The sequence below is a fragment of the Diabrotica virgifera genome, chromosome 10 (genome assembly GCF_917563875.1).
Source record: "Diabrotica virgifera virgifera chromosome 10, PGI_DIABVI_V3a".
NCBI lineage: Eukaryota > Metazoa > Arthropoda > Insecta > Coleoptera > Chrysomelidae > Diabrotica > Diabrotica virgifera.
The window spans coordinates 113,756,201-113,768,801 of NC_065452.1; the positions used below are offsets into that span (position 1 = coordinate 113,756,201).

Below are 12,601 nucleotides of genomic sequence, written 5' to 3' on the forward strand. Positions count from 1 at the left end.
CTCCCGAGAATGAAGTTTACTGCCCGACGCGTAGCGGAGGGCAGTAAACATTCAAGGGAGGAAAAGGCACTTTACTCCCATGTTATACATATGGTTTTTCCACCTTCCTCAAATAACAAGTCATTTTTTTATTTTTAATTAATTTATTTATGTATTTAACCTTTTCACGTGGTGCGTATATTTTGTGGTATCTAAGATAGGCGTTTTTGCTGCTGTTCCATTGAATTATTTTACTCGACGAAATGTCTGAACAAGAAAAAGTTGAAACGAGAACTATTCACCGCCGCCTACGAAAAGTATAATTCCGAAAAATGCCGTTAAGAGTAGAACTTTTGGACATCTTGGCTTCAAATGAAAATGTTTTTGATAGATTATGGTCTATGGAATTGTATTATTGGAAATGATAAAGATCCAGATAAAGACCAAACAGCGTTAGCCAAACTAAGTTTATCGGTGAAACCAACTTGCTTAGCTTATCCAAGAAAATCCACTATCTCGAAAGAAGGTTGGGATAACTTAAAAAAGGCGTATCAAAGTGCCGGTTTATGTAGGCAAATGTTTCTAAAAAGGAAGTTATATCGTGTAAAGTTAGAAGATTTTTCTTCCATTAGTGATTATAAATCTGGAATACTTAATATTGTTCAAGAACTTGCAGAATTAAATATAGTGATTGATGATAGCGAAGTTGGGACATTGATGTTATGTGGACTTCCTGACACTGAAGAACAGGTTGTTAATGGATAGTGTGCAACACATACAGTTATTAAATGTGAAGAAGTCATTTCCTTGTTGAATGATATTACTGATCGTGAGAAGTAAAAAGAAAATGGTGAGGATAAAGCTTTGTTTACAAAAAATAATTTTATCAAGGAATCTTTTCTTCAATCCAATACGAATTCATCCCCACTTGTCACGGCTGCGGAGACAAAGGCCATATCCGTCCTAAATGTCCCATGAGGAATTCCAAAAATTGGAAACCTAATTCCAAACCACTAACTGGTAAGGACCAATCCAAGGAGAATCATGGTGAAACTAATAATGTTTTATTTACTCCTACTACTATGTTTGTAAGTTCTCTTGATAGTTGTGCTAGTAGACATGTGTCTAATAATAGAGATTGGATGGTAGATTTTGATCCAAATAAAAATTCTAAATTCTGTACAGCTGATAAGGGCACATTATTTTCCACGGGAGTTGGAAATATTCCAATTGATTTATACTAAATTTACAATCAAGATGCAGTAGAAATAAACAAACCAAGACACGTTAAATGCTACTAGGAGCACTCCCAAATCATAATTTACATTGTACAGGGTGTTCGGTAAAGAATGGGCCATAGCTTAACCTTAGATTCCTGAGGTTAAAATATGTCGATTTAAGCTAACTTACCTTAGTACAAAAGTTGATAATAATCGAAATACAAAGTGTCAAAGTTAAACTTTTATTTTATTTATTTTTGAATATTTCCTACATACATGGGACAACAATACGAAGGTGCTGGTACTGTCCACCCTACTAAATTATGTTAAACAAACGTTTCTGGCTACTACCAGAGGCGTACGACGGGGGAACATGAATGGTTGACCCTTCCCAAATTCTACGCCACTGGCGGAATTGCTATTTTAGTGAAATGTTTTTATTCTCCAATACTTTCTATGTAAATAACATACTCTTCGGTAATAACGATAAAGCCATTAGTTTTCGAGATATTTGAAGCTAAAAACGAAGGAGCGTAATACATTAATCAAAATAAGTGTGCCTTTTCATTTTTAACTTCAAATATTTTGAAAACTAATGACTTTATCGTTACGAATGAAGAGTATATTATTTGCATAGAAACTATTGGAGAATCTAAAAATTATGCTAAAATAGCAGTTTCATCAGTGGCGTAGAATTTCGGAAGGGTCAACCATTCACTTTTCCTCTGGTACGTACGCCTCTGGTAGTAGCCAGAAACGATTATTTAACATAATTTAGTAGGGTGTACAGTACCTACACTTTCTGCCAAGTATCATAAGGATATGTCAAATAGTTTTATAGTACCGGGCACACATAGTTCTTAAAGTTTTAAATACAGAATAAATTATTAAAAAAAAAGAATACTTTAAAATAATTTGACATATCCATGTCATACTTGGCAGAAAGGTAGGCACTGTACACCCTACTAAATTATGTTAAATAATCGATTCTGGCTACTATCAGAGGCGTACAACAGGGGAAAGTGAATGGTTGACCCTTCTCAAATTCTACGCCACTGATGAAACTGCTATTTTAGCATAATTTTTAGATTTTCCAGTACTTTCTATGCAAATAATATACCTACTCTTCATTCGTAATGATAAAGTCATTAGTTTTCGAGATATTTGAAGTTAAAAATGAAAAGCACACTTATTTTTATTAATGTATTATGCTCCTTCGTTTTTAGCTTCAAATATCTCGAAAACTAATAACTTTATCGTTACGAATGAAGAGTATATTATTTGCACGGAAACTATTGAAGAATCTAAAAATTGTGCTAAAATAGAAATATCGCCAGTGGCGTAGAATTTGGGAAAGGTCAACCATTCACGTTCCCCCGTCGTACGCCTCTGGTAGTAGCCAGAAATGTTTGTTTAACATAATTTAGTAGGGTATACAGTACCAGCATCACTTACAAAATTTCGTGTTGTTGTCAAATGCCTGTCAGGAAATATTCAAAAATAAATAAAATAAAAGTTTAACTTTGACACCCTGTACTTCTGTTATTATCAACTTTCGGACTAAGGTAAGTTAGCTTAAATCTACCTATTTTAACTACTAGGAGCACTCCCGAATCATAATTTACAATGTACTTATATTTGTATATACATTGTAAATCCCAAAGCATAATTTTCAAAGTTTATACATTGTAAATTATGATTCGGGCGTGCTCCTACTAGGATTTAACGTGTCTTGGTTTGTTTATTTCTACTGCATCTTGAATGTAAGTTTAGTATAGTTAATTCACACAATAATTGTGTTAGTTCTGGTACAATAACTAATGTTATGTATGCACCCAATGCGGCTGCAAATTTGTTATCAGCAAGTTAATTAGCATCTAAAGGTCATATAATTATGTTTAATCAAAAAGGTTTTGATGTGTATGACCAGGACAAAGTTAATATTAAGGGGACTGTAAAATTGACAGGTTCTGAATTTGGGGGAATTTATAAGTTGGACACTATTTCTGATACAGAAACTTCTGAAAATGAGAATTTCCCTAGTACATCTAAAGAAACAGTTAATAGTTGTAACAATAGTATTGACAACAATTTAATGTCTGTTATAATGTTTCTCTGTGGAATAAGCGCTTAGGACACTTGTGCACAAAGAGTCTGAATTTGTTAACTAGTATGGCTAGTGGTATTGATTACCAAAATATTGAAATGCTTCCCTGTACTACATGTATAGAAGCAAAGAAGACCAGAAAGAGTTTTTCAAAATGTCAAGCTAGACCTGCTACCTCCAAGCTAGAGTTAGTGCATGGAGATGTGGTAGGTCCCATGTCAGAAAAAAGCTGGGGAGGGGCAAGATTTGTTTTTATGTTGACTGATGAGTATACTCGTAAAACTTTTGGATATTTACTCAAGTGTAAAAGTGAAACTTTTTCCAAGTTTCAAGAATTTAAAAGACTCGTTGAAAATCAAACGTGGCTTAAAATAAAATGCTACAGGAGCGATAACGGTTTAGAATTTTGTAATGCTCAGTTTAGAACTCTGTTTAAGGATTCAGGAATAATACATAAAACTACAGTGCCATACACTCCTGAACAAAATGGTGTACTGGAGCGTGCCAATAGCACGGTCGTAGAAAAAGCTATGGCTTTGCTCACTGATTCTGGTTTACCTAAAGCTTATTGGGGAGAAGCAGTGTCTACTGCAATATATTTAAAAAATCGTAGCCCTACTACAGCTGTTAATGGTACTCTTCTTGAAGAATTATGGACTGGTTCCAAAGTTGATTTGAGTCACTTAAAAGTATTTGGATATAAAGCTTATGCTCATATACCTAAGAATTTTAAAGAAAAATTTAATGTTAAATCGAAATCCCTGATTATGGTACGGTATTGCGAACATACTAAGGGCTATAGATTAGCTGACCCCAATTGTAGAGGAAAAGTAGAAGAATGCAGAGATGTTGTATTTTTTGAACACGTATTGTATGGAAGGAATTCAGTTTCAACTCAACCTGAGGTTATAATAGAATCAACGCCTTTTATTGAGGAATTTAACCAAAATGTTGGTGATGAGTCTGTAATTGATGAATCAGTTACTATTACTCATGATTATTCAATTGATACTGAAAATCAGGAGTCAACTGGTCTTACAAATTTCTCTGATTCGGATATAGATTGTAGTGATGAATCGATGGATAGGAAAACGCCACTCAGGAAGAGACATCTACCCGATTGGTTAACAGGTTATGTTACCTAACCAATTAGTTAGGCCCTATAATATTTTTTAATGTTTTGTGTCAATAAGTGTATTGCTCTTGCGTGAGACATTTATAACCTTCTATAATCTATAAGACGTAAGTTTTTAATCATTAACCAATTATTGTAAAAAAAAATTGAAATGATTGTCAAACTTTATAGAAAAGCGTCATGTACTTTTAGAACAAGTAAAAATATTTAATTCAATTAGTTTAGTTTGTCCAGAATTACAAAAAAAAATAAGAAACTAAAGCGTCTAGGAGCATTCCCCGTGTAATAGCTCCATACTAATTGGTGTAATTATTAAATAATCATTGCAATTATGTAAAAAATCTTTAAGTAATGTTCTTTATAGGAAGCTCTGAAGATGGCATGTGACGCGCTGAAGGTGCTTAGCTGATTTTATTAAATAATTTTACATCTTATCAATTTTTTTTTGAGAACATACACTTGTTGCCAGTTTGACCTACATTTTCGAAGTGTGTACAAGTCATACAGTCTTTTTCCAATACAAATACAATAATACTTACATTACTCTGACCTACAATACGAATATCTTTGGGTAAAAATGATTCAGGCATCTCAACTTCTAAAACCTGACAAACCTTGTGCTTTCCAAAAGGCCACTTCACCATCTGTTTCGACTGATTCAAATCTTCTTCACACATCATATTAACATCTTTAAGGTCATTGCTTGTATCGGCAATTTGCAAAACTGGTATGTGATTTCGATGGTTCGGCAACTTTGGAGTTGGCATATGAATATTAGATGGTTGCTGCTGACTAAACTGTTTTGGTTGGTCCAATGGACTAGGAGGGCTCATATTTTGATTTTGAGAAAACAGATGAGCGTTCTTCGAATAGACAGCAGCTATATGATATGGAGGTGGCTGTTTCGGAGGAGTTTTACTAATTTCACGGATTATATCTGAAACATTTTCAGGTATGTCCGTAACATCATGATCATTTAGGCTATTCTGGGAAACTGCGAGTTCACCGGAAATATTCGTAACTTTGGCTTCTTTGATTTCAGATATATTTAGTGGCTAAAATATTAAAATATTTCAAGTTTGATTGTGCAAAATAAGCTAGAATTATATACAGGGTGTTTGGTAAAGAATGAACCATAGCTCAACCTTAGATTCCTGAGCTTAAAATAGGTCCATTTAGGCTAACTTACCTTAGTACGAAAGTTGATAATAACCGAAATACAGGGTGTCAAAATTAAACTTTTATTTTATTTATTCTTAAAATATTTCCTGACAGGCAATAGCTAACAACACGAAATTTGGTAAGCGGGGTTTTTTTGGGACGAGAAACCTAAATTCGCCACCAAAAATAATGTATTACCCAGAGGGCACCACATACGTCTTTCAGCGCTCATTTAATACGTTTAATTTTTTTTATCCCCCACTCTTTATACTTTGTGAATAAAAACTTTTATTCTCTTAATATTTTTACTTAAAAAAGGTAATACATTCATCTCGCTAAACTTGACCGTTTTCGAAATAAACGGATTTTAAATCTGCGATACAACATATTTTCTTGCATAATATCGTTGTAGTTACACCCGAAAAATAAACTTAAAACCATAATAATTGTGCAAGTTCTCATATTTACGTTATTGCATGGCAAATTCCATAAGAAAAAATTTGCGATACATTTTTGGACATTATTATGGCTTTAAGTTTATTTTTCGGGTGTAACTACAATGATAGTTTATGCAAACAATTACGTTGCATCGCAGATTTAAAATGCGTTTATTTCGAAAACGGTTAAGTTTAGCGAAATGAATGTAGTATATCTTTTTTAAGTAAACATATTAAGAGAATAACAATTTTGATTTAAAAAGTGGGGGATAAAAAAAATTGAACGTATTAAATGAGCGCTGAAAGACGTATGTGGCGCCCTCTGTGTAATATATCATGTTTGGTGGCGAATTTAGATTTCTCATCCCAAGAAACCCCCGACTACCAAATTTCGTGTTAGCTCAGGCCTGTCAGGAAATTTTTAAGAATAAATAAAATAAAAGTTTAACTTTGGGTTTAACCCTGTATTTCGGTTATTATAAACTTTCGTACTAAGGTAAGTTAGCTTAAATCGACCTATTTTAAGCTCAGAAATCTAAGGTTAAGCTATGGCCCATTCTTTACCAAACACCTGTATAGATAAAATGAAAATATACTTTATCGAACTATGACCCCATAGCTTGGATCGAACTCTACAATTAATTTATCTAAGGGATTAATAAGCTGTTAAATTCATTAATAACTAATACAAGTCCAAGTAACGATACGGAATGACCTTTTAGGTAATTCGGCAATAGTGATGAAAAACATAAGAAGGTGGTTCTTATTTATAGATAATGGAGCGGATTAATTAATCCATCCATCCAATCGCACTACAGCCAAACCGGGCCTTGGTCTCCTTCAGCATGCTTCTACAATAATCGATTTACTGCTGTTCTTTTCCATGAACGCGTTTTTAGGTTATTGGCATCCTCATCTACTTCATCTTTCCATCTTTTTTTTTTGTTTTCCAACATGGAAGTATTGGTTTTTCAAAAAATAGTAAATCCTTTATAAAAGGTATATATTTAAAATCCCTAAAAAGGGCTACATCACAATCACATAACTAGTTTTCCACTGGTTTACCAGTCATCGTCAGTGCTTACCTAAAATGAATATAACCTGATAAAATAATGCAAAGATTGAAATTTTGACTATGGTTAAAAAAGCTGTCGGTTATACCCACGTGAAGTTTACATGCTAACCACCAAGATATAGTTTAACAAAAATATGTGGGTCAAAGCCCTGTATAAGTGGTCCGTTAAGGAAACATCAGTTAAAAATGCCAATTAAAGCATGGGTGTTTAAACTATTTTAAAATTATGCCCCAGGTAACATCTGAGCTGTGGTGTGACTAGATTACATGGTGAAAGTCTGGTAGCAAATGACAATGAAATAGGTAGAGACCTCAGAACGATGACAAGACAGAAATGACTGTTCCGCAGGAAGTTGAAAAATTAGTCTGTCATTTTTAAAGACTATGGTTTACAATTTGTTAAAATTAGAAATGATGTAACAACACACTCCATTGTGAGAATTATCATTTGAAATTCAGTAAACTAAATGTGTTAAAATGTATTTGCGTATACTGTTAGTGGAGATGGATAGGCAACCCACATTACACAAATTTTAATACATATTCGATAACTAAAATCAGTAATAAAATCTTTTTGTCAAACAACCTAAGATTTAAAAAAGCAATTTTGTGTTAATGTAAAGTTATCGAATTTATTTAACTTATTGACAGCTGTTGGGATTTGTGTAAATTTAAAAGGAATGACAATGGGGGGTGGCTGAGGTGTAAAAATGTCTTAAATAATCTAGGGGGATATATCATTGGAAAGCACAGGCTCAAACTAAGGCGACTAATTCCTGAAGACTTCGCAGGCTGCCCGGATCCCTAAGGGTCCAAAAACCAAAACCGTCGTAAGATGATGACAATAGGGGCTGGGGATATGAAACGTCTGTGAGGAAGGTAATGAGAAAAGAGCATGAACGGGACCTAGAAAGAAAATTGGGCTTTTGATTTGGTTTTACTATAGATAAGTGTTAATATTGGTAATGACCGGTTGAATAGCTGGGGTGAGAATAGATATTTAGAAATATGATGGTGGGTTGTATGTAGATGAAAATTTATATAATGTGTATGTCTGTGGATGATGATGTCAGTAATTTATATGTATGTTGTGGATAGATAAAAGTGGTTTGATGGCTGAAGATGAAAAGGGATTATTGTGGCTTGTACCAGATGAATTTTAAGTGTGAGTGTGAACTAAGCAGTAGAAGGATGGTGGAGTAATATTGTAAATGTTTTAAGAAAAAAGTTGTCGATGGAGTGGTTGAAAATCACGATTGAATGAAACATGTCGGTTGACACAATTCGGATTTTTTTGTTTTTCTTTGATTATTTCTAGGTCCTCGTATAAGTCTAATTTTAAGAAGTCTTTCTGTGGGATGTTGTGAAGTAGAGTGACATCATCTGGTATATTCAAGGTATGATTTTTGTGTTTAAGATGTTGAGAAAAGGTAGAGGTGTTCTCTATTTTGGTGTGTTCAAGAGAGCCGGAAGCAAGTGACCTACAAGTTCTTCCTATGTAAGAAGCGTCACAGTCAGAACAATGTAGTCTATAGACACCACTACGATTCATGTAATTGATACTATCTTTGGTATTTGATAGAGATTGTCCTAAATTGTTGGATACTTTAAAAGAAATTTGGATGTTGTCTACTGATCTTTTGATAATATTTTAAATATCCCCAGATTCTATCTTGGTGAAAGGGTATATAAGCATAAGTAGGTTTGGTTGTCGAATCCCTAGGGAACGCAGCATGTCGTAAGACTTTAAGCTGTCTTTTATGAATGAGCTTGTCTATGATGTGTGGATCGTAACCGTTATTAAAGGCTATTTGACGCAGTATGTTTAATTCTTTATTGTAATTGGATTGTGATAAGGGAATAGTTTCAAGGCAGTGTATGTAACTGTGAAAGGCGGCAAGTTTGTGTGACATTGGGTGGTTAGAGGATAGTGGAATGACATGGTCAGTCTGTGTATACTAAAATCGAAGTGGTCATTTAATCTGGTCAAGAAAATTAATTGATTGGAATGACTCTAATTCCATGGTGAATTCAATATTGGGGTGGATTTGGTTAATTTTAGAAAATAATAAATCAGCTGTATTTGAGTTACCTGAGATGATCAATAAACAATCATCAATCGTTATGTTGATGATTGTTTATTGATCATCTCAGGTAATTCAAATACAGCTGATTTATTACTTTCTAAAATTAACCAAATCCACCCCAATATTAAATTCACCATGGAATTAGAGTCATCCCAATCAATTAATTTTCTTGACCTCACTATTACCAGATTAAATGACCACTTCGATTTTAGTATCTTCAGGAAACCAACACAGACTGACCATGTCATTCCACTATCCTCTAACCACCCAATGTTACACAAACTTGCCGCCTTTCACAGTTACATACACCGCCTTGAAACTATTCCCTTATCACAATCCAATTACAATAAAGAATTAAACATACTGCGTCAAATAGCCTTTAATAACGGTTACGCTCCACACATCATAGACAAGCTCATTCATAAAAGACAGCTTAAAGTCTTACGACATGCTGCGTTCCCTAGGGATTCGACAACCAAACCTATTTATGCTTCTATACCTTTTCACCAAGATAGAATCTGGGGATATTTCAAATATTATCAAAAGATCAGTAGACAACATTAAAATTTCTTTTAAAGTATCCAACAATTTAGGACAATCTCTATCAAATACCAAAGATAGTATCAATTACATGAATCGTAGTGGTGTCTATAGACTACAATGTTCTGACTGTGACGCTTCTTACATAGGAAGAACTTGTAGGTCACTTGCTTCCCGCTTTCTTGAACACACCAAAAGAGAGAACTCTACCTTTTCTCAACATCTTAAACACAAAAATCATACCTTGAATATACCAGATGATATCACTATACTTCACAACATCCCAGAAAGATTTATTAAAATTAGACTTATACGAGGACCTAGAAATAATCAAAGAAAAACAAAAAAGTCCGAATTGTGTCGACCGACATGTTTCATTCAATCGTGATTTTCAACCACTCCATCGACAACTTTTTTCTTAATACATTTACAATATTACTCCACCATCCTGCTACTGCTTAATTCACATTCACACTTATAATTCATCTGGTACAAGCCACAATAATCCCTTTTCATCTTCAGCCATCAAACCACTTTTATCTATCCACAACATACATATAAATTACTGACATCATCATCCACAGACATACACATTATATAAATTTTCATCTACATACAACCCACCATATTTCTAAATATCTATTCTCACCCTAGCTATTCAACCGGTCATTACCAATATTAACACTTATCTATAGTAAAACCAAATCAAAAGCCCAATTTTCTTTCTAGGTCCCGTTCATGCTCTTTTCTCATTACCTTCCTCACAGACGTTTCATATCCTCAACCCCTACTGTCATCATCTTACGACGGTTTTGGTTTTTGGACCCTTAGGGATCCGGGCAGCCTGCGAAGTCTTCAGGAATTAGTCGCCTTAGTTTGAGCTTGTGCTTTCCAATGATATATCCCCCTAGATTATTAATTTAAGACATTTTTACACCTCAGCCACCCCCATTGTGATTCCTTTTAAATTTACACAAATCCCAACAGCTGTCAATAAGTTAAATAAATTCGATAACTTTACATTAACACAAAATTGCTTTTTTAAATCTTAGGTTTTTTGACAAAAAGATTTTATTACTGATTTCAGTTATCGAATATGTATTAATATTTGTGTAATGAGGGTTGCCTATCCATCTCCACTAACAGTATACGCAAATACATTTTTAACAACATTTAGTTTACTGAATTTCAAATGATAATTCTCACAATGGAGTGTGTTGTTACATCATTTCTAATTTTAACAAATTGTAAACCATAGTCTTTAAATATGACAGGCTAATTTTTCAACTTCCTGTGGAACTGTCATTTCTGTCTTGTCATCGTTCTGAGGTCTCTACCTATTTCACTGTCATTTGCTACCAGACTTTCACCATGTAATCTAGTCACACCACAACTCAAATGTTACCTGGGGCATAATTTTAAAATAGTTTAAACATCCATGCTCTAATTGCCATTTTTAACTGATGTTTCCTTAACGGACCACTTATACATGGCTTTGACCCACATATTTTTGTTAAACTATATCTTGGTGGTTAGCATGTAAACTTCACATGAGTATAACCGACAGCGTTTTTAACCATAGTCAAAATTTCAATCTTTGCATTATTTTATCAGGTTATATTCATTTTAGGTAAGCACTGATGATGACTGTAAACCAGTCGAAAACTAGTTATGTGATTGTGATGTAGCCCTTTTTAGGGATTTTAAATATATACCTTTTATAAAGGATTTACTATTTTTTGTGGAATTATGGTATACAGCCAACTACAGGAAAACTTTTTCCTTGTGGATTTTTATTGGTTTTTCATTGTATTCTTGCAGTTATCCATTTTCTGGGGATTCTATTCTCATGCATGCGGACCACGTGCCCTACCCACCGTAATCTCTGCAGTTTAGTACATTATGCTAGTGTTGGTTCGATATATTGTTCACTTATTTCTTTATTATATCTAATTCACCAGTTGTTATTTTCACTTAAAAACCCGGAGTTTTGTTTTCCGGTATACTAAATAAAAAAAGTGAGATAGAAATATTAATTTTAGATCGCACTTACTTTTTTTCCAGGAATATGTGAGGTCCTCAAAATTTCCCTCAGCCTTTTTAATTCTTTATGATGAGGAGTGGGGGTCCTACTAAGTGACAAATGGGCTTCTGTTACATCAGAATCATTCCTCTCAGTACTGAAAGTAATGTGACAATTCTGATTCCCCACTGACATCTGTACAGGATGTGGTTCTCTAAGGGGAGTTTGTGGAAATACAATGGAAGTTAGTACTACTTGCCCATCAGACAATTGTTCATTTTGAAGATGGATCAATGGTTGTGTTTGATTTGGTGTCAACCATAGCGCTTTAAGATTTCTAAGTTTCGATATTGTGATTGGAAGGTAAGAGAGCTTGTTTCCTATCAAACCGAGAGTGGTCAAATTTTGGAGATGACCAACCTCATCTGGCAGTCTTTCAAGTTGATTATTATGAACATTGAGTATTGACAATTCGCAACAGCTTCCAATTTCTGCAAAAATCATGATCATAAGGGAACTTAACCACTCACACTGCCGTCCTCAAATAAAATGCGGTATGTGCAGCCAACTAAAAACCGAGAAATCGGCTCTCAAAGTTTTTTATCAGGACTCTATATATTTTGACAACTTTTTAACGCAAAACATATTCTAATGATAGTTGAACATTATTTAAAAATATATTCTTAAAAAAATCATGTTTTTATCAAAGCAGCAAATAAAAAGTCATATACCGCGTTTTAATTGAGCAGCGGACATATTACTGGATAAGAAATAGTGCCGTATCTGCATTTTATTTAAAAACAGGTTTTACAAGGAAGAATAGTTACCAAAAAAGAA

General features: G+C 33.9%; 1 protein-coding gene across 1 annotated transcript in view; it reads right to left on the reverse strand.

The window, feature by feature from the left end:
* Positions 1–12,601, reverse strand: part of LOC114333290 (leucine-rich repeat-containing protein 1) — a 67,972-nt gene that overhangs the window by 9,154 nt on the left and 46,217 nt on the right. Inside the window, exons 5-6 of the mRNA XM_028283149.2 lie at positions 11,795–12,255; positions 4,981–5,496 (exon numbers count right to left, since the gene is read on the reverse strand). Coding sequence (XP_028138950.1) covers positions 4,981–5,496; positions 11,795–12,255 — 977 coding nt within the window. The remainder of the gene's footprint in view (positions 1–4,980; positions 5,497–11,794; positions 12,256–12,601) is intronic.